Below are 22,978 nucleotides of genomic sequence, written 5' to 3'. Positions count from 1 at the left end.
CTCCTGTAATAAAAGTAAAATAAATAAGCAACAATATACTATACCTGTCGGTTGTTCTATCCCACGCCGTAATCCATGTCTGGGGGATAATTAGTTTTCAACCTGGACGGTGCCAAGATGCTACTGTCCATGCTGACAATCACTGGTGAATGAGATGCTTTGGGTGCAGCCTCAGTGACATCACTGAGGCTGCGCTCCCAGCCGGGCTGAACTGCGGTGACCTCTGGACCGTGGGAAAAAGTCAGTGATGAGGTCACCGCAGTTCAAGCTCAGTGTCTTCACAGCAGATCACTGTGAAAAATTGTCTGTGTTTTCTTACAATGTAACTATGGGAATCATAATGAGGGCATCTTATTGACATCAACCCACCCCAACTCTCACCCCAGATGACATCAGATGACCGCCGGAGCACGGGGGAAGCGGCGAGGAGAGCCCTAAAACACTGCAAAGGTAACCTGAATTAATGGGCCCACTATTAAATAAAGGATTTTTTTTTCCTTTCTGATCTTCTTTCTTCTTTGATCTTCTTTCTTCTTTGATCTTCTTATCTTCCACTCTGTACTGGGGGGAGAGAGAAAGTACCTCCCCATCCAAGAAAGATCGGACGTCCGATAATCCAGCGTAGTGGGACATCCGCATCTCTACAAACCGACAGGCTCTGGTGAGCGAGCGGGTGGGAGATGGGGGCAGGACCAACAATCGGATCACCTAAACACGCTTCTGTGTTAGGGGCTGGGGTCCTGCCGACTAGACGTATGAGGATACGGGGTGGCATTGCACGCCGTACACATAGTCTCTTTGTGGGAGTACAGACATTTAAGCTAAAGTGATTAACCTAGTGCCAGTCGGTGGGGTGTATACTGCGGAGGAGGAACTAACTTTTTTATTTGCATAGTGTCAGCCTCCTAGTGGCAGCAACATACACCCATGGTTCCTGAAGCGATAGGGAAATTGATGTAAAATACTGACCGAATATTGAATGTTTGAACGTGGCCTAACACAGATACTATACTACACTAACATTTAACAAAGGTTAGGGGAAAAAAGTTGATAGGTGTTCTTCTTTAAAGGCTCCTTTTCACTTGCGAGAAAAACATGTGTGTCTCACAGGTTAAACCCAAGCTCAGGCGCCAGCACTCCAGAGTGGAGCGTGCGGCTGCATAGCAATACATGAAGCTGCACGCTCCGCTCCCAAGTGCCGGCGCCAGAGCTTGGTTTTAACCTGCGAGACTCGCACGTATTTCTTGCAAGTGAAAAGGAGCCTTTACCCAAAGCCTCATTTACGAAAAAAAAATTGCACTAAAAAAAGACTTTATTTAGTAAAAATACACTGAAGTTGCTTATAACTCAAACATTTTGAAGGTTTATGTGAGTTTAAGCTATTTAATGCATAGAAAGAATTTCAGTGGGAATTTACATACCTTATTTTTGGGGTCCTTCAGGTTGAAAAGAAGACTTCTATACTTAGTTTTATATCTTACACTCGTATCACGATACAAGCTAAATATTTCTTCTTCAATATTTTCAGCCAGTTTTTTTAATGTTTCCTCAGGCAACTCCAGATACTTTGTCTCCTTAACCCTAAAATACATGTAAATATCAGTCTCAATAATGTGAAAATGTAGATTAACACAATAAATATCTTATTTTCTATTTCTTTAGCTAGATCTACAAGAAAATATATGAGAAAGCACAGAATGGGACAGGTTTCTCAATAATGTCTAATCCTTAGACGGTGTAAACTTAGACTAAAAAGTCTTACAATGCACCAGATTTATCAAAGTAGTTCATCCTGTTTAAAGGGAACCTGTCACCCCCAAAATAGAAGGTGAGCTAAGCCCAGCAGTATCAGGGGCTTATCTACAACATTCTGTAAGGCTAGGTTCCCATTGCGTTAATGGGATAGCGCTAACGGACAGCGTTGCACGGCGAAATTAACACCGTGCACCGCGTCCGTTAGCGCTCCCATTGCCGGCAATGTTAGAGCGCATTGCTAGCGCGTGTCATTTTCGGCACGCGCTAGCGATGTGCCGGTCTTTTGTAGCGCGCCTCGGACGCTGCTTGCAGCGTCCGCGGCGCGCCAGAGGTCCGTTCCCCGCTCTCGCAGATCGGGGATCTGCGAGAGCGGGGACGTTAACGCGACCCCTGAACGCGGCCCCGAAAAAGACATTGCGTTAGCGCAATCCGCTAGCGCTCGCGCTAAACGGATTGCACTAACGCAATCTGAACCTAGCCTAATGCTGTAGATAAGCCCCCAATGTAACCTGAAAGATAAGAAAAAGAGGTTAGATTATACTCACCCAGGGGCGGTCCCGGTCCGGTTCTGGTCCGATGGGCGTCACCTCAGTTACATGATTTACGTCTTCCAGATACGCTGAATATATGTGAGGAATGCCTGTTTGTTAGGTAATTCCCACATGTATTCAGCTTATCTGGAAGACGTAAATCATGCAACTGAGGCGATGAAAACTATACCTCCGAGCAATGACAAATAATCGGAGGTCACCCGAGCAATGAGTACACTCGCTCATCACTACAGTTGATATACAGCTCTGGCAAAAATTAAAAGACCACAACATCAAAACCCTGTCATGGGCAGCCCAATCTCCAGACCTGAACCTCATTGAAAACCTCTGGAATGTAATCAGGAGGATGATGGATAGTCACAAGCCATCAAACAAAGAAGAACTGCTTACATTTTTGTGCCAGAAGCTGTTGTGAATTTGCTTTTTGCTCCCTCTAGTGGTTACTAGTTTTTTGACTCTGGTTTTTCTGTCATTCCTTTTATCCGCACCTGGGTCGTTAGTTAGGGGTGTTGCTATATAAGCTCCCTGGACCTTCAGTTCAATGCCTGGCAACGTAGTTATCAGAGCTAGTCTGCTGTGCTCTTGTCTACTGATCCTGGTTCCAGTTATATCAGCTAAGTCTGCCTTTTGCTTTTTGCTATTTGTTTTGGTTTTGTATTTTTGTCCAGCTTGTTCCAAATCTATATCCTGACCTTTGCTGGAAGCTCTAGGGGGCTGGTGTTCTCCCCCCGGACCGTTAGACGGTTCGGGGGTTCTTGAATTTCCAGTGTGGATTTTGATAGGGTTTTTGTTGACCATATAAGTTACCTTTCTTTATTCTGCTATCAGTAAGCGGGCCTCTCTGTGCTAAACCTGGTTCATTTCTGTGTTTGTCATTTCCTCTTACCTCACCGTCATTATTTGTGGGGGGCTTCTATCCAGCTTTGGGGTCCCCTTCTCTGGAGGCAAGAAAGGTCTTTGTTTTCCTCTACTAGGGGTAGCTAGATTCTCCGGCTGGCGCGTGTCATCTAGAATCAACGTAGGAATGATCCCCGGCTACTTCTAGTGTTGGCGTTAGGAGTAGATATATGGTCAACCCAGTTACCACTGCCCTATGAGCTGGATTTTTGTATTCTGCAGACTTCCACATTCCTCTGAGACCCTCGCCATTGGGGTCATAACAGTTTGCCAGGCCAGTATTAAATGTTTAATGCATTGCAGAAGAGGGATTATAAGAAAGAAGATTCTGAGTTTTTTTTTTCTCCTTCCCCTTTACCTCAGAGTGGCTATGCTTGCTGCAGACATGAATGTCCAGACCTTGATTACAAGTGTGGACCAGCTGGCTACTCGTGTGCAGGGCATACAAGACTATGTTATCAGAAATCCTAGGTCAGAACCTAAAATACCGATTCCTGAACTGTTTTCCGGAGACAGGTTTAAGTTTAGGAATTTCGTGAATAATTGTAAATTGTTTTTGTCCCTGAGACCCTGTTCATCAGGAGATTCTGCTCAGCAAGTAAAAATTGTTATTTCGTTCTTACGGGGCGACCCTCAGGATTGGGCTTTTTCGCTGGCGCCAGGAGATCCGGCATTGGCTGATCTTGATGCGTTTTTTCTGGCGCTCGGTTTACTTTATGAGGAACCCAATCTTGAGATTCAGGCAGAAAAGGCCTTGCTGTCTATGTCTCAGGGGCAGGACGAGGCTGAAGTGTATTGCCAAAAATTTCGGAAATGGTCCGTGCTGACACATTGGAACGAGTGTGCACTGGCCGCTAATTTTAGAAATGGCCTTTCTGAAGCCATTAAGAATGTTATGGTGGGTTTTCCCATTCCCACAGGTCTGAATGATACTATGGCACTGGCTATTCAAATTGACCGGCGGTTGCGGGAGCGCAAAACCGCAAATTCCCTCATGGTGTTGTCTGAACAGACACCTGATTTAATGCAATGTGATAGAATCCTGACTAGAAATGAGCGGAAAATTCATAGACGCCGGAATGGCTTGTGCTACTACTGTGGTGATTCTACACATGTTATCTCAGCATGCTCTAAACGTATAGCTAAGGTTGTTAGTCCTGTCACCGTTGGTAATTTGCAACCTAAATTTATTCTGTCTGTAACTTTGATTTGCTCACTGTCATCTTATCCTGTCATGGCGTTTGTAGATTCAGGTGCTGCCCTGAGTCTCATGGATCTCTCATTTGCTAAGCGCTGTGGATTTACTCTTGAACCATTAGAAAATCCTATTCCTCTTAGGGGTATTGATGCTACACCATTGGCAGCAAATAAACCGCAGTATTGGACTCAGGTTACCATGTGCATGACTCCTGAACACCGCGAGGTGATACGTTTCCTGGTTTTACATAAAATGCATGATTTGGTCGTTTTAGGGCTGCCATGGTTACAGACCCATAATCCAGTCCTGGACTGGAAGGCTATGTCAGTCTCAAGTTGGGGCTGTCGTGGTATTCATGAGGATTCCCTGCCTGTGTCTATTGCTTCTTCTACGCCTTCGGAAGTTCCGGAGTATTTGTCTGATTATCAGGATGTCTTCAGTGAGTCTGAGTCCAGTGCACTGCCTCCTCATAGGGACTGTGACTGTGCTATAGATTTGATCCCAGGCAGTAAATTTCCTAAGGGAAGACTGTTTAATCTGTCGGTACCTGAACATACCGCTATGCGTTCATATATCAAGGAGTCTCTGGAAAAAGGACATATTCGTCCGTCTTCTTCCCCTCTTGGTGCGGGATTCTTTTTTGTGGCAAAAAAGGACGGATCTTTGAGACCTTGTATTGATTATCGGCTTTTAAATAAGATCACTGTCAAATTTCAGTATCCTTTACCGCTGTTGTCTGACTTGTTTGCCCGGATTAAGGGTGCCAAGTGGTTCACCAAGATAGACCTTCGTGGTGCGTACAACCTTGTGCGCATTAAGCAAGGTGATGAATGGAAAACCGCATTCAATACGCCCGAAGGTCATTTTGAGTACTTGGTGATGCCTTTTGGGCTCTCCAATGCGCCTTCAGTTTTTCAGTCCTTTATGCATCACATTTTCCGGAAGTATCTGGATAAATTTTTGATTGTTTATCTGGATGATATTTTGGTTTTTTCTGATAATTGGGATTCGCATGTGGAGCAGGTCAGGTTGGTCTTTAAAATTTTGCGTGAAAATTCTTTGTTTGTCAAGGGCTCAAAGTGTCTCTTTGGTGTACAGAAGGTTCCCTTTTTGGGGTTCATTTTTTCCCCTTCTGCTGTGGAGATGGACCCAGTCAAGGTCCGAGCTATTCTTGATTGGACTCAGCCCTCGTCAGTTAAGAGTCTTCAGAAGTTCTTGGGCTTCGCTAACTTCTACCGTCGTTTTATCGCTAATTTTTCTAGCATTGTGAAACCTTTGACGGATATGACCAAGAAGGGCTCCGATGTAGCTAACTGGGCTCCTGCTGCCGTGGAGGCTTTCCAGGAGTTGAAACGCCGGTTTACTTCGGCGTCTGTTTTGTGCCAGCCTGACGTCTCACTTCCCTTTCAGGTTGAGGTGGATGCTTCGGAGATTGGGGCAGGGGCCGTTTTGTCGCAGAGAGGCCCTGGTTGTTCTGTTATGAAGCCTTGTGCCTTTTTCTCTAGGAAATTTTCGCCTGCCGAGCGAAATTATGATGTGGGCAATCGGGAGTTGTTGGCCATGAAATGGGCATTTGAGGAGTGGCGTCATTGGCTCGAGGGTGCTAAGCATCGTGTGGTGGTCTTGACTGATCACAAAAATCTGATGTATCTCGAGTCTGCTAAACGCCTTAATCCGAGACAGGCCCGCTGGTCATTGTTTTTCTCCCGCTTTGATTTTGTTGTCTCGTATTTACCAGGTTCAAAGAATGTGAAGGCCGATGCTCTTTCTAGGAGCTTTGTGCCTGATGCTCCTGGAGTCGCTGATCCTGTTGGTATTCTTAAAGATGGAGTTATCTTGTCAGCTATTTCTCCGGATCTGCGACGTGTGTTGCAGAGATTTCAGGCTGATAGGCCTGAGTCTTGTCCACCTGACAGACTGTTTGTCCCGGATAAGTGGACCAGCAGAGTCATTTCCGAGGTTCATTCCTCGGTGTTGGCAGGTCACCCGGGAATTTTTGGCACCAGAGATCTGGTGGCCAGGTCCTTTTGGTGGCCTTCCTTGTCAAGGGATGTGCGGTCATTTGTGCAGTCCTGTGGGACTTGTGCTCGAGCTAAGCCTTGCTGTTCTCGTGCCAGCGGTTTGCTCTTGCCCTTGCCTGTCCCGAAGAGACCTTGGACACATATCTCCATGGATTTCATTTCTGATCTTCCGCTATCTCAGGGCATGTCCGTTATCTGGGTGATATGTGATCGCTTCTCCAAGATGGTCCATTTGGTTCCTTTGCCTAAGCTGCCTTCCTCTTCCGATCTGGTTCCTGTGTTTTTCCAGAACGTGGTTCGTTTGCACGGCATCCCTGAGAATATTGTGTCAGACAGAGGATCCCAGTTCGTTTCCAGGTTCTGGCGATCCTTTTGTAGTAGGATGGGCATTGATTTGTCGTTTTCGTCTGCTTTCCATCCTCAGACTAATGGACAGACGGAGCGAACCAATCAGACTTTGGAGGCTTATTTGAGGTGTTTTGTCTCTGCTGATCAGGACGATTGGGTGACATTCTTGCCGTTGGCTGAGTTTGCCCTTAATAATCGGGCTAGTTCCGCCACCTTGGTTTCGCCTTTTTTCTGCAACTCTGGTTTCCATCCTCGCTTTTCTTCGGGTCATGTGGAGCCTTCTGACTGTCCTGGGGTGGATTCTGTGGTGGATAGGTTGCAGCAGATCTGGAATCATGTGGTGGACAACTTGAAGTTGTCACAGGAGAAGGCTCAGCGCTTTGCCAACCGCCGCCGCGGTGTGGGTCCCCGACTACGCGTTGGGGATTTGGTGTGGCTTTCTTCCCGCTTTGTTCCTATGAAGGTCTCCTCTCCCAAATTTAAACCTCGTTTTATTGGGCCTTACAAGATATTGGAAATCCTTAATCCTGTATCTTTTCGTCTGGATCTTCCTGTGTCGTTTGCTATTCACAATGTATTTCATAGGTCCTTGTTGCGGCGGTACATTGTGCCTGTAGTTCCTTCTGCTGAGCCTCCTGCTCCGGTGTTGGTTGAGGGCGAGTTGGAGTACGTGGTGGAGAAGATCTTGGATTCTGGCCTCTCCAGGCGGAGGCTTCAGTACCTGGTCAAGTGGAAGGGCTATGGTCAGGAGGATAATTCCTGGGTGGTCGCCTCTGATGTTCATGCGGCCGATTTAGTTCGTGCCTTTCATGCCGCTCATCCTGATCGCCCTGGTGGTCGTGGTGAGGGTTCGGTGACCCCTCACTAAGGGGGGGGTACTGTTGTGAATTTGCTTTTTGCTCCCTCTAGTGGTTACTAGTTTTTTGACTCTGGTTTTTCTGTCATTCCTTTTATCCGCACCTGGGTCGTTAGTTAGGGGTGTTGCTATATAAGCTCCCTGGACCTTCAGTTCAATGCCTGGCAACGTAGTTATCAGAGCTAGTCTGCTGTGCTCTTGTCTACTGATCCTGGTTCCAGTTATATCAGCTAAGTCTGCCTTTTGCTTTTTGCTATTTGTTTTGGTTTTGTATTTTTGTCCAGCTTGTTCCAAATCTATATCCTGACCTTTGCTGGAAGCTCTAGGGGGCTGGTGTTCTCCCCCCGGACCGTTAGACGGTTCGGGGGTTCTTGAATTTCCAGTGTGGATTTTGATAGGGTTTTTGTTGACCATATAAGTTACCTTTCTTTATTCTGCTATCAGTAAGCGGGCCTCTCTGTGCTAAACCTGGTTCATTTCTGTGTTTGTCATTTCCTCTTACCTCACCGTCATTATTTGTGGGGGGCTTCTATCCAGCTTTGGGGTCCCCTTCTCTGGAGGCAAGAAAGGTCTTTGTTTTCCTCTACTAGGGGTAGCTAGATTCTCCGGCTGGCGCGTGTCATCTAGAATCAACGTAGGAATGATCCCCGGCTACTTCTAGTGTTGGCGTTAGGAGTAGATATATGGTCAACCCAGTTACCACTGCCCTATGAGCTGGATTTTTGTATTCTGCAGACTTCCACGTTCCTCTGAGACCCTCGCCATTGGGGTCATAACAAGAAGCAGTGTGAAAGACTGGTGGAAAGCATGCCAAGACGCATGACAGCTGTGATTAAAAATCAGGGTTATTCCACAAAATGAGTTAAAACGTTAGTATTGTTGTTTTTAAATGATTATCAACTTGCTTTCTTTGCATTATTTTAGGTCTGAAAGCCCTGTTTATTTTTAAATTTTGACTATTTCTCCTTTTCAGAAAAAAATTACAAAATTTATTGCTTGGTACTTCGGAGACATGTTGTCAGTAATTTATAGAAGAAATGAACTATTTACATTTTACTTAAAAATATACCTATGAAGAGAAAAATCAGACAAACTGATCATTTTGCAGTGGTCTCTTAATTTTTGCCCGAGCAGTATACAGCTGACATGTGCCCCCAACAGCCGGGAGTGGAATCGCTGTTAACTTTAAATGCCGCTGTCAATCCTGCCTATCGGTGACCCCGTCACATAATCGCAGGTCACCGATGGGTTGGCATGACCAAACGTCTGCAGCAGACCTTTGTGGTTGTAATTGCCAGATTGCTAAGAGCACCTCCCAGTGGTCGGTGCTCAAAGCAAGTGAGCATTTCTGCTACACAAAGGCGATCTGATCATCGCCTGTGTGTAGCAGAGGCAATCACAGTATTGCAGCTTCTAGTCTTCCATGGAGACTATTGAAGTATGCAAAAAGTAAAAAAAAATGTTTCTTAAAAACATTAAAAAAAATAAAATAAAAGTTCAAATCACCCCCCTTTCGCACCATTCAAAATAAAATAATAAAAATCAAATATACACATATTTGGTATTGTTGCGTTCAGAATCGCCCAATCTATCAATATAAAAAAAATTAACCCGATCGCTAAATGGCGTAACGAGAAAAAAATTAAAAACTTCAGAATTACGTTTTTTTGGTCATTGGTACATTGAAATAAAATGCAATAATGGGTGATCAAAGGATTGTATCTACACCAAAATGTCTTCTCCTCAGGCAAATATCTTTTCAAACTACATTTTTTTCTTAAACACCTTGCAGTGCTTTAGAGTAAGGCCGTACAGACGAATGCATTTCACAGTCTGTATACAGATGGCAATTTCTGACAGGTTCCCTTTAAAGGGTTATTCACATGATCATAAACGGTATTGGTAGAGAGTGCTTGTAAATACAAGCTTATGGCTTATTAACATTTCTACCAGTTCTTGAGATACTAACTTTTCTTGTCTTTACAGCTCGTAGCCTTAGAGACCGACCACTCTCGCAAGACAGCAGAAAATGCTCAGTGCCTACAAGCTTCTTTCTATTGACCAGGTAAGCACTGTTTTGAAACTGGCCAAGATTGCTGGAGCGCGCTGTCACCTCCTAATCAGAGCCAGTTGAACTGGAATGCTTACAAGTCAGACAGCAGTGGTGGTCGGTCTTCTAGGTAACGAGCTATAAACAAAAGAAAAGAAAAAATGTTAGTATCTCAAGAACGCTGAACATTTTAATAAGCAGTAACATATCTATCTATTAAGATGGGAATAACCCTTTCACCTCTTCACAGATCTGTAGTTCTGGAATTGGAAATAAAAACCACTGAGACATCCTGTTATGTAAAAAAATGTATACAATGGTCGTCAGCAAAGTCATTTATACCATATACATTTTTGCGACCACCAGTCAAGAAGTGCAAGACACTCTTGTCTCCTACTAGTATGTCTTTGTCTTGAATAAGTCTAATAAAAACTGCAGAAAATCAAAACTGTACAGGAAATTCTCTTTGCGCCAGAAATGAACGGGATGTAGTAATACTAAGGGTACGTTCACACAGGACTTTTTTGCTGCTTTTTTTTGCTGCTTTTTTTTATGCTAATTTTCAGCTGCTTTTTACAGTACCAGTAATGCCTATGAGATTTCAGAAATCTCATGCACACACGTTGGTTTTTTGTTTGATCAGTATTTTCTGCTTTGCTGCTTTTTTTGGACATAGGGCATGTCACTTCTTTCAGCGTTTTTGCTGCGTTTTTGCAGCGTTTTTTCACCCATTGACTTGAATGGGTGATGAAAAAAACGCTGCAAAAACGCTGAAAAAACGCATGTAGCATTATTTGCTGCGTTTTTTGTGCAGAAAATCATGGCCAGCAGGAAGGGATCTCACAGCCAAGAGCTTAGGGGTGTGGTTAGTGAGGTGTGAAGAGCCATTGTGAGCCATTGTGAGGTGTGAAGAGCCATTGTGAGGTGTCCTGATTGTGATCTATTGTGAGGGAGTTCCTGGTAGTAAGGTGTGAAGAGCCATTGTGAGGTGTAAAGAGCGATTGTGAGGTGTCCTAGCAGCTGAAAATTGGCATAAAAAAAGCAGCAAAAAACTGCAGCAAAAATCTGCAGCAAAAAACTGCAGCAAAAAACTGCAGCAAAAAAGTCCTGTGTGAACGTACCCAAAAAACGCACCAAATACGCACCAAAAAACCGCACCTAAATTAGCATAAAAAAAAGCAGCAAAAAAAAGCAGCAAAAAAGTCCTGTGTGAACGTACCCTAAATGTGTATTTGGGCTGGTAGACAATCTGCAATCTTATATTTCCAGGATACAATGATCCGACAGGTTTTGACCAATGAGGTCACTTTTACCCTTAGAAGCAGTGAAAGACGAGTCTGACAAGCATACATATCCCCTTAACTACAGGATCTCACTAGTCAAACATACAAGGTTACTGAGCTAATGAACCAAATGATAGATCAGTCAGCAGTTACCCAATACCCGAGGCCCGCTGGAGGCTGAAGTTATAGGATAAAGCATAATAAGTATATAGTAACGATACCTTCTCATCAGGACTTCATACAATGTCTGTACTGTGCCTTCGCGAACAGTTATAGGGGACTTTGCTGAAAACAGGATAAGAGACTCATGTGGATTTTCTATATCAAGTGTCTCTTTTTTGGACTTTCTTTTTCCCAGTTTCACCTTTGGATCTGAAAATGAAAACGTATTTCTCATGCCATAGAACTGTATGATGGGAAAACGAACTATTCATATGTGCAGAGTCCTTGCATCACGAAAAAGTATTATTTATAACATTTCTCAAGCTTTTTTAAACATTTATGTAGAAGCACTTATCTTTAGTTCTGGAAGCAGCATTAAAAGGACTAGTTGGCTCTACTGACATATCTATTTTTTATATAATTGCGTTCCTAGTACATAGTAAAATAAAACCTAACTTTTAATAGTTAAAAAGAATCTGTCACCCCAAAAATCATATATGAGCTAAGGCCACCGGCATCAGGGGCTTATCTACTGCATTCTGTAATGCTGTAGATAAGCCCCCGATGTATCCTCAAAGATGAGAAAAAGAGGTTAGATTATACTCACCCAGGGGCGGTCCCGCTGCGGTGGGCGTCGCCGTCCGGAGCCTCTCATCTTTTTACGATGACGCCCTCTTCTTGTCTTCCTGCCGCGGCTCCGGCGCAGGCGTACCTTGTCTGCCCTGTTGAGGGCAGAGCAAAGTACTGCAGTGCTAAGGAGCCGGGAAAGGTCAGAGAGGCCCAGCTCCTGCACACTGCAGTACTTTGCTCTGCCCTCAACAGGGCAAAGTACGCCTGCGCCGAAGCCGCGGCAGGAAGACAAGAAGAGGACGTCATCGTATGAAGATGAGAGGAACCGGACCCGGACCTCTACACCCATCGGACCGGAACCGCAGCGGCCCATGGTGAGTATAATATAACCTGTTTTTCTTACCTTTCAGGTTACATCGGGGGCTTATCTACAGCATTACAGAATGCTGTAGATAAACCCCTGATGCCGGTGGCCTTAGCTCATAAATGATTTTTGGGGTGACAGATTCCCTTTAAAGATAAAAAAGGCAACCACTCAGGAGACCCTCGACAGTTATACCAACCATGTTATCAAGTCAATAAAACCATAGTGATACAGTAACAAAGTGCTCATCCAATTCTTGGAATGAAGCTAAATCACGGACGGAAGCCGGAGTACAAAGGACTGTTATGATCCCAGTGGCTTAGGATCACAAATCTAACCAGCTAAGTCAGAGATAATAGGACAAGCTCTGGGGATGTGGTAACTGGACTGACCGCAAACCTGATCCTAACCAAACACACTAAAGGCAGCCGTGGAACGTTTCCTGAAATCCTAGACGTCTCTTCACGGCCTGAGAAACTGACTACCCCTAGAGATAAAGTAAGACCTCACTTGCCTCAGAGAAATAACCCCAAAGATATAGAACAGCCCCCCACAAATAATAACGGTGAGTTAAGAGGAAAAGACAAACACAGAGATGAAACAGGTTAATCAAATGAGGCCCACTAACACTAGATAGCAGAAAATAGCAAGGGATCTATGCGGTCAGTAAAAAACCTTATACAAAAATATCCACGCAGAGAATCTGAGAACCCCCACACCAACTAACGATGTGGGGGGAGCAACTCAGCACCCCAGAGCTACCAGCAAGAGAGAAATCACATATTAGCAAGCTGGACAAAACTCATAATATTCTAGGAAACATATTGAACATAGATGAGCAAGAATAAGCAAACAGAACTTAGCTTCTCATGGAGAGACTGATAACGGATGTAGACAGGAGCAATCAGAATAGCACTGAATACAACGACAGCAGGCATAGACTGAGAGTCCAAGTGAGCTTAAATAGAAAACCAGCCCACAGATAACGAGACAGCTGATGCCAGTCACAAACCTGCAGAAAGACAGCACTCACACAGTACCACTTGTGACCACAAGAGGGAGCCCAGAAATAGAGTTCACAACAAAGGACACAGGGTGGTGTCAGGACTCGTACCCAGCAGCTCTGGTGCACCAGGCGGCAGCTCTTCCCTCCGAGCTATTCAACTCGCTGGACAGTTCCTTGCTGACTCAGATACTAGTATCTGTGTTTTTCCTGATTTTCTCAACTCTGAGTTCCTCATTGTCTACACCCTGAGTTCCTGATTGGCTCAAACCTTTGATCTCCTGATTGAACTCCCTACTTAAACGTTGCATTGCACTTCCTTCCTTGTGAGATTATTGAGCTTCCAGCCTTTAGTTAAGCTTCTTTCCACCTGCTGTTTATCTTCAAGATTATACTGCTGCTCCGTGTACTGACCTCTGGCTATTTCCTGGCTACGATACCTGCTTTTCCTACCAACTATACTGCTGCTTCTGTGTATCGACTTCCTGCTATTCCTGAAGACGCTACCTGCCGATGCTGTCCCTAGCGATTGCAATACTATTACTCCAAGTCAGGTCAGTCCATAACAGATGGACTTGTGCCCTGTGTGGCTCTCGGCCTAACAAGGGTAACAAGGGCCAACTACTGACCAACCAGGTTTAACCCTTTTCAGTCCACCTTAGTTTAAGACTATCACAGAGGTGTGACTAGGGGACGCCGTTACCAATACTTTACCAATAGGCAGCCTAACATGCCCTGATTGGTCCTTAGCCGTCAGAGAGTGTGGTCTGATGATGAGAACGTTAACCCCATTAAGGGATAACGATTATATTATCAGGAAAGTCTCCGGGCTCTATTTATATGAAACAGTATAGTTATTGAATATAGGGGTTACCAGAAAGGCTTAAAAATATGAGTTGGGACATATACCCAAAATGAGCCCCAATATTAGTCAATTATAGGAGAACCCCACAATGATTGCATGACCAATTGTGGCCCTAAGATAAGGGTTGTGTGTAGATATGAGAAATGACGTTGTTATACTGACGTCTTCTCAATGGCCAAAATTGGCCCTAGGTATTTTAGTCAGTAGAATCCAACTGCGGGAGGAGTTGTGAAGGAAGGTGGGGTGGGGGGAGGTAAGGGGTAGAAAGTGTCTAGCAACACAAAAATACACAGGTATGAGTGAAAGTATATGGGTAAGTTCACACTAGCCATTTTTTCAGCGTTTTTTTTTCTGCAGAAAAACCTGATCTCTTGTCAGGAAAGAAGCATGTTTTCCTTGTTGTTTCTTGCGTTTTTTTTTGCTGCCCTTTTTATGCGTTTTTTTTTTGTGGTTGTTTGCTGTGTTTTTTGGAATGCTAGATTTGTCTTTTGTGCATGCTGATAAAGTTTATTAATGTTGGAAAAAAAATCCTATTCTATAGAATCAAATTTTGGAACAAAAAAACGCAGCAAAATCTGATACCTTTTGGTGCGTTTTTTCAGCGTTATTTCACCACTATTTCTATAATGAGGCAGCAGAGATACTCAGGACTCCGTCTGGCCTCTGTTCATCGGTGTCCTTCTTTTCAGAAGTGCACAAAACTGTGGCGGACTGCGCTTTTATGCATTCCTAAAAAGACAGCGCGAGATAACAGGAGGCCACACTTCACCGATAGTGCCTCCATTTGCCTCAGCATAGGGAATTCTCCACCGGGGTTCCATCTGAATCATGGTTTTAAGAGATTTACACGGAAACCCCAATGTAAGAGCTCAGCACAGGATAAATGTGCGCCAAACCTTACTGCCATATTTGTGAGGCAGAATGAAAAAAGTCAACAGCCAGTGAAGAATTGTTTTTATTTATTTTTTACGCCATTCCTTGTGCGGTAAAAGTGATTAGACAATTGTATTCTTCAGATAGGTGAGTTTGCAGGTTTATATTGTTTTTTTTATGTTTGGCTGCTGCCACACATTAAAAATTTTTTTTTTTATTGCTTAGCCATAGGTTGAGAGCAGTAATTTTTCCATATTCCTGTTGACAGAGTTATGTGAGGGATTGTTTTTTGCGTGACGAGTTGACGTTTTTATTGGTACCATTTTCGGGCACATGACATTTTTTATCACTTTCTATTCTGATTTTTTGAGGGCTAAATGAACGAAAAGCAGCAATACAGTAATTCTTTTGAGGGGAAAGGGGGTTAAGGCCTTTACTTTGTGGTAATATTGATAAGGCAGCTTTATTCTTTGGGTCAGTACGATTACAGTGAGGCCACATCTTGTTTTGTGCTTTGGCACTTTTAGACAATGAAAACTACTTTACAGGAAAAATAATTATTTTGTGCATCGCTATATTCAGAGAGCTATCATTTTTAATTTTTCCACTGATGGAGCTGTATGGCGGATTGTTTTTTTGAGGGAGAAGATTATGGATTCAGGAATTTTTATATACATTCATCTGTTTGATCGCGTTTTATTCATGCTTTTGTTCCAACTCTCCCGAATCTGCTGCTGGAGTCGGGAGAGTTGGATTTGGAAGTCAGGGAAATTGAGCAGTCGGTGTCAGAGTCGGTGGTTTGGCTTACTGACTCCACTGCCCTTCTGAAAAAGTACGACAATGGCGCCCCTGCTCAATGAAGACTGTGGCCTAAACAGTCCCTATGATTGTCCCTATAAATGCCAAAAAACAGAAGATACAATGCATAGACATCAAAGAGAACTAAATAGTAACACCCCAATATGGAATAAATAATAATATGACAGCAAATACTGCACAAAGTACTCATCTGCTATTACTGTAGATCGATCCCTAGATATTCTAAGATTCCCAACTCGTTTCCCCTGCAATGTATTTAATACAGCTGAGGTTCACAGAGGAATCAATCTACAGACTCACTCATAAAGCAAGTTTAGATGGAAAACCAGTTTCAAATTCTTATACGGATGCCATGATGAATTTAGACATATCATTCTAAATGCGCTCAATTTAAAGCGCAGAGGACAGGAAATGACGTAACCAGAACCAAGTATGCACCACAAATAGGGAGTATATCATTAATCCCATGGCGTGCATCTCAGATTGGAACGCACAGCCATGACATTAACGTCCCTACCGCTGGCATGCGCCATTGATATACAGGTACATCCAGCCTAAGACCGCCGCAGGGATTCAGTATGTTCCAAACTAGAACGCACTGTAACTTTGTCACCAGTAATAGAATGCACAGCCATGATATTCTTGTCGTCGTATATCGAAAGTTACCCAGGATAACCATTAGATGAAAATTAACATACTGTGTACATTGCAAGAGAGTATTTATCATAATAGACAGAGAACTATTATGTCCTTAGGAGCAAACTAAACAGATTATAAAGAACACTGTTATGATCTGGTGGCCTAGGAGCAGCATGGGACGTACTCTGGAGAAGGTGGTACCTGTACTGACCGCAGACCCTGAACTTAACACCGCAACTAGAAGTAGCCGTGGAATGTACCTAGCGCTCCCTAGACATCTCGACACAGCCGGAGGACTAATTACCCCTAGAGATAGAAAAGGGAAAACTATCTTGCCTCAGAGAAAATTCCCAAAGGATAGGCAGCCCCCCACAAATATTGACTGTGAGAGGAGAGGGAAATAACATACGCAGACTGAAAACAGATTTTAGCAAAGGAGGCCACTTCTAGCTAAATAGAAAGGATAGGACAGAGTACTATGCGGTCAGTATAAAACACTAGAAAATCCACCACAGAAAATACAAAATCTCCACAGCTAACTAAAGATATGGAGGGTATATCTGCATCTCCAGAGATACCAGCTGGCTAAACAAATCCTTATACAGACCAAGCTGGACAAGACAAAAACATGGAAAAGAACTGAACAATAGACCACAGCATGTGGACAGCAAAATAGGCCAGAACTTATCTTTGTTGAAAAGAACAGCAAAGCAGGAGACACCAGGCAAGGATGTGAATCCTCCAGGAACAATGGACAACTGGCACTGACTAAAGGGTCACGCAAGACTAATTAGCCCAGTCCGAATTGCAGAAAGTGAACACACCTGATAACTGCTGTAATTCAGAGACAGCAGCGCTACCACTTACAACCACCGGAGGGAGCCCAAGAGCAGAATTCACAACAGAACACCATACGATAATAATAACTAAAATGAGAAATTATAATTATATACAAATAATATACATACTTAATAATTCAGTCAAAAAAGAAGCCAAAGGCAGTGTAATGAAATACATCTCATAAAGGAAGTAGACCAATAATTCAAAACATTGTGTAAAGATATAAAAGAATATGTGACCAAAAAAGGCCCGTAATAATATCTCTCACTACGGATATTAGGACATTAATATAAATAAAGCTGTCAAAACTCAGTTGGCCATTTAATCCCATAGGAGTAACAGTGTCCAACCAATAAATCCATCTGGTCTCTGTCTGCAGGATTTTCCTATCCCAATCCCCTTGTCTTTTAGAAGGAGGAACCAACTCAATTCCATGAAAGCAGATAGACATGGCGGTTACGAGAACTCTATCACGGACATGCCTGGCAATAGGCGTATGCCTGCAATTTCTAATATCACCCATGTGTTCTACATGTACATGGAATTTTTTTACCAACATTATTAAGTGATAGCTGCATGTACGTAAGTATATCGCAAACAGAGGTTTTACAGTTGGCAAAATCTTTGTTAAAATATATCCCACCCTTTGTGGTGTTTTGAAAGTCTTAGAGGGTTGAAGATTGTCTCTTCAGAGAGGAAGGGTTGACTGAATTTATAACATTTGCAACGACCACCTCTATAAGTACCAGAAATATTTTTTCATTGGTCTAACCATGTGTTAGGAGATTTAGATGGAGCATATAGACTGTGTACTAATCTATCCTTCAAGGATCTGACTTTCGTAAAAGTAACTGAAGGGAGCGGTGAGACAAAATCACGAAGATCAGGATCAACCATCATAATACACCAATGCCTTCTCAAAATCATCATAATTTTATCAGCCTGCTCATGAAAGGTTGTACCAATCAGTCTAGTGGTGGAGTCGGATATCTGTCGTAGTTTAAGTATTAATAAAGATTGACTCTTGCTATTGAGTGCATGCTTGAAGGCGTTATCAATGATAGAAGAAGCGCATCCCCTATCCAAAAATATCTGCCTAAGATCCAATGCCTATTGGCTGTAATCAGTGATAGGGGAACAGTTTCTCCTGATTCGTAAAAACTGTCCTTTTCGTATACACCTCTTAAGATGGTTAGGATGACAGCTGTCCCATCGTAGCAAGTTGTTATTCACAAATCAAGGTAGTAAGGGTCCCTCTGTATATTGACATCTAGAAATGAGATGTTATCACTATCAACCTCACTGGTGAATCTAAGACAAGATTGCGTTGTGCTGATGGTCTCCATAGTGACCTCAGGCTGAAAGATGGCGGCATTGTCACCCAAGTACCCTCCTGAGAGCTGGAGCTGTCTGTGTGCAAGTCACTAGTCAGGGCAGGGAAAGTTGGTGTCCAATAGAGAGACAAAGTAAATGAGTTAAAAACAAAGTTTTAAAAGCTTGTAAAATTATTTTTTTTTAAATCACAAAAATAAAAAAATAAAAAAAATATATATATTATGCCAATAAATACATATACTAATGTAAAAACAAAAATAAACAAAAAAGTACACATATTTGTTATCGACATGGTAAGAACGATCCAATCTCTAAAACTGTCACACTAGTTACCCCCTTTAGGGAACATCATTAAAAAAGATGCAAAAACTATGCTTTTTCATAATATTGCTGGACAAAAAGTAGAATAAAACACAAATAAAAAGTCGAATGTATATAAAAATGGTATCAGTAAAAACGTCAACTTGTCCTGTAAAAAACAAGCTACCATAAAACTCAATCATCAAAAACAGAGAAAAGCTATAACTCTCAGTAATGCAAAAATAATTATTTTTTGATAAAAATTGTTTTTATTGTGTAAAAGCGGCAAAACATAAAAATACGAAATAAATGTGGTATGGCTGTATTTATATTGACCCAAAGAATAAAGCTGTCTTATCACTTTTACCACACGATGAACAGCATAAAAATCAATAAATAAATAAAAAAATTCTGAATTGCTGGTTTTTGTTCATTCTGCCTCCCAAAAATCGAAAAAAATATTATGCGCCCGATAATGGTATAAAAAAATGCAGAAAACAAGGTACTGTACATTCAGCTCACCCTTTAGATGAATTTCCTTATGAGTCCAGGAAATCTTGAGCACGGATTCGCGTCTCTGCCAGACGCCTAGAGATGCACATGTGGAAAAAAGGGAATCCAGCTCCAAGAGATAAAATCACTTAACTTTAATAGTATTCATTTAAAATAGAAATAGGCTGTGAGACATACAAAAACCGGATATACCGGAAGCAGAGTGCATGTATAAACTGTGTGCGTTTCGAACACACAAGTGCTCTTAGTCTCAGTTAGCAGGCATAGCATCAATTTATACAAAGACACACCTGTCATGTCTTTGTATAAATTGATGCTAGCAGTGCCGCAGATGTGAGGTGTCCAGATGAAAAGGCATATATCAGGTATGACTTTTCATCTGGACACCTCACATCCGCGGCACTGCTAGGTTCCTGACTGAGCCTTCTGATGAACCGTTAAGACGGGGAAACGCGTCGAGGCTGGAGCTAAGTAGGGGTTAAAATCCCCGATGTGTTTTCTGGTTGGGAATTATTACTAACAAATCTTGTTGTTCCCGACTGATATGTTGGACTTTGTGATTTACTCCTGTTATATGGTCAACTACTTCTTCTCAGGGGGGAAAATATTGATCCAGCTATATACCTGAATTGTCATCCCCATAATTTATGTGAAATATCCGCTTAAGGTACATGTTTCCTGCTGCCATATAGTTTTTCGCTATAGTGTATCAAACTCTAAAGGTACCGTCACATAAGCGACGCTGCAGCGATAGCGACAGCGATGCCGATCGCTGCAGCGTCGCTGTTTGGTCGCTGGAGAGCTGTCACACAGACCGCTCTCCAGCGACCAACGATGCCGAGGTCCCCGGGTAACCAGGGTAAGCATCGGGTTGCTAAGCGCATGGCTGCGCTTAGTTACCCGATGTTTACCCTGGTTACCAGCGTAAAAGTTAAAAAAACAAACAGCACATACTCACCAGCGCGTCCCCCAGCCTCTGCTTCCTGACACTGACTGAGCTCCGGCCCTAACAGCACAGCGGTGACGTCACCGCTGTGCTTTCACTTTCAGTTTAGGGCCGGCGCTCAGTCAGTGTCAGGAAGCAGACGCTGGGGGACGCGCTGGTGAGTATGTGCTGTTTGTTTTTTTAACTTTTACGCTGGTAACCAGGGTAAACATCGGGTTACTAAGCGCGGCCCTGCGCTTAGTAACCCGATGTTTACCCTGGTTACCAGTGTAAAATATCGCTGGTATCCTTGCTTTTGCTGTCAAACACGGCGATACACGGCGACCTAGCGACCAAATAAAGTGCAGACCTTCTAGCAGCGACCAGCAATTTCACAGCGGGATCCAGATCGCTGCTGCGTGTCAAATACAGCGATATCGCTATCCAGGTCGCTGCAACGTCACGGATCGCTGGCGATATCGCCTAGTGTGACGGTACCTTAAGACAAGAAGCATTATCTCTGACTGTCTTCAAGACAAGAGTGGACTGGTGCATAACCTGTCAGGTATCTTTTATCTCTATCCATTCATCCCTTTACTATGCCTATTGTATTCCCACCTGTAGATTATTAGGGGCTACCAGGGTTAATCTGGGACAGCAGTCGTGGAGTGGAGGTGCCAAAACAATCGTATCTTTTAGGGTGCCAACCTCCACTGCCAGGAAGGGACAGCAGGCTATTGTAGGGATTGTTGGGCAGGTTAATATTTTGTTTTTGTTACAATTTTTGCCTCACACTGGGCTGGTGAATTTTTAAAATGTATCTAATAAAAGAGTTATTTTAATGGAATTATATGTTTTCACTCGAAATGGTTCTTCCCTAGTCCGTAAGGACAATATTTTGACTTACGTAACTATGTATTAGGCAGACCCTCTAAGGAGATACCAAGATGTTAATATTGTGCATTATTAGGCTATGTGCACACGTTGCAGATTTTCCTGCGGATTTTTCTGCACTAAAAACCGCAGATCTTCGCAGAAAACGCAGGTGCGGTTTTTGGTTCCTTTTTTTTATGCGGTTTTTAGTGCGGTTTTTAATGTGTTTTTCCCTGCAGATTGTCTGTTTTTGACACAAATAAAGCTTGAACTGCAGTGGGAAAAAAAAAAAAACACATGATGTCATTTCCTTGTCCAACCCTGTGAAAACATCAAAATGAGATGCGCCAATTCCTTGCTATTGTAAGGCTACGTTCACATTTGCATTGTGCGGCGCAGCGTCGGCGACGCAACGCACAACGCATGCAAAACGCATGCACAACGCAGCGTTTTGTGACGCATGCGTTCATTTTTTGCATGATTTTTGGCGCAGACAAAACTGCATCATGCAGCGTCCTCTGCGCCGACAGTTGCGCCAAAATGACGCATGCGTCACAAAACGCAAGACAACGCATGTCCATGCGCCCCCCATGTTAAATATAGGGGCACCTGACGCATGCGTCGCCGCAGCTGCGCCCGACGCTGCGCCGCACAACGCTAATGTGAACGAAGCCTTTGGTGGCATTAAGCCCGGTTAATAATGGAGAGGCGTCAATAAGACACCTATCCATTATTAATCCTATTAAAAGGTTAAAAAAATATATAGGGGGACCCCAAAAAAAAATGACATAGGGTCCCCCTGTATCTTTAGGCCAGAAAGGTTAGGCAGACAGCTGTGGGCCAATATTTGTGGCCTGGGAAGGGGTTAAAATACCCCTGGCTGTTCCCAGGCCATGAATATTAAGCCCACAGCTGTCTGCGTAGCCTTTCTGGCTCTCAAATATAGGGAGAGCCCCCCAAAAATAGTGTTGGGGTCCCCCTATATTTTTAGGCCAGAAAGGCTACGCAGACAGCTGTGGGCTTATATTCATAGCCTAGGAAAGGGGCCATGGATATTTGCCCCCCCTCCGGCTACAAATAGAAGCCCGCAGCCGCCCCAGAAAAGGCGCATCTGAGGCTACTTTCACATTTGCGTTGTGCGCCGCAGCGTCGGCGCCGCAGCGCACAACGCAAAAAAAAACGCGGCAAAACGCACGCTAAAACGCTGCGTTTTGCGCCGCATGCGTCGTTTTTGGCCGCAAGTTGGACGCCAAAAAAATGCAACTTGATGCGTTTCTTGCGTCCAACGCTTGCGGCCATGCGGCGCTAAACGCAGCACAACGCATGTCCATGCGCCCCCATGTTAAATATAGGGGCGCATGACGCATGCGGCGCCGCTGCGGCGCCCGACGCTGCGGCGCTGACCGCAAATGTGAACGTAGCCTAAAAGATGCGCCGATTCCGGCACTTATCCCCTCTCTTCCCACTCCCGTGTAGCGGTAGGATATGGGGTAATAAGGGGTTAATGTCACCTTGCTATTGTAAGGTGGCATTAAGCCCGGTTAATAATGGAGAGGCGTCAATAAGACGCCTATCCATTATTAATCCTATTAAAGGGTTAAAAAAAACACAGACACTAGAAAAAAATATTTTAATGAAATAAAGACACCCACTTTTTGACAAACCCTTTATTATACGCTCAATCCATCTGAAGACCCTCGACCTGCAAAAGAAATAAAAAAACAAACCAAATTCATACTCCCTGGCCCTGTCCGCAGAAATCCAACGAGGGTCCCACGATGATCTGCCATGGAGAACAGACACATCCGGAGATGTGTATGCTCTCCACAGCTGCAGCAACACACTGACAGGAGCTCCGGCTCCTGTCGGTGTGTAACTGCGCATGTGCGAGAGTTTACCGGCGTTCATTGACCCCGGTACTCTCACTTTACGGCAGTG

The 22,978-nt window shown here is 43.6% G+C and overlaps 1 protein-coding gene across 7 annotated transcripts in view; it reads right to left on the bottom strand.

Moving 5' to 3' along the window:
- Positions 1–22,978, bottom strand: part of SPOCD1 (SPOC domain containing 1) — a 250,479-nt gene that overhangs the window by 81,925 nt on the left and 145,576 nt on the right. For all 7 annotated transcript variants that reach the window (XM_077299608.1, XM_077299610.1, XM_077299611.1 and 4 more), the window contains 2 exons: positions 11,181–11,331; positions 1,422–1,581 (listed from right to left, as the gene is read on the bottom strand). In XM_077299608.1, coding sequence (XP_077155723.1) covers positions 1,422–1,581; positions 11,181–11,331 — 311 coding nt within the window. The remainder of the gene's footprint in view (positions 1–1,421; positions 1,582–11,180; positions 11,332–22,978) is intronic.

The sequence above is a fragment of the Ranitomeya variabilis genome, chromosome 3, assembly GCF_051348905.1.
Source record: "Ranitomeya variabilis isolate aRanVar5 chromosome 3, aRanVar5.hap1, whole genome shotgun sequence".
Taxonomy (NCBI): Eukaryota; Metazoa; Chordata; class Amphibia; order Anura; family Dendrobatidae; genus Ranitomeya; species Ranitomeya variabilis.
The sequence above is the reverse complement of the archived record's forward strand: the minus strand, read 5'-3'. Positions and strand labels throughout refer to the sequence as shown.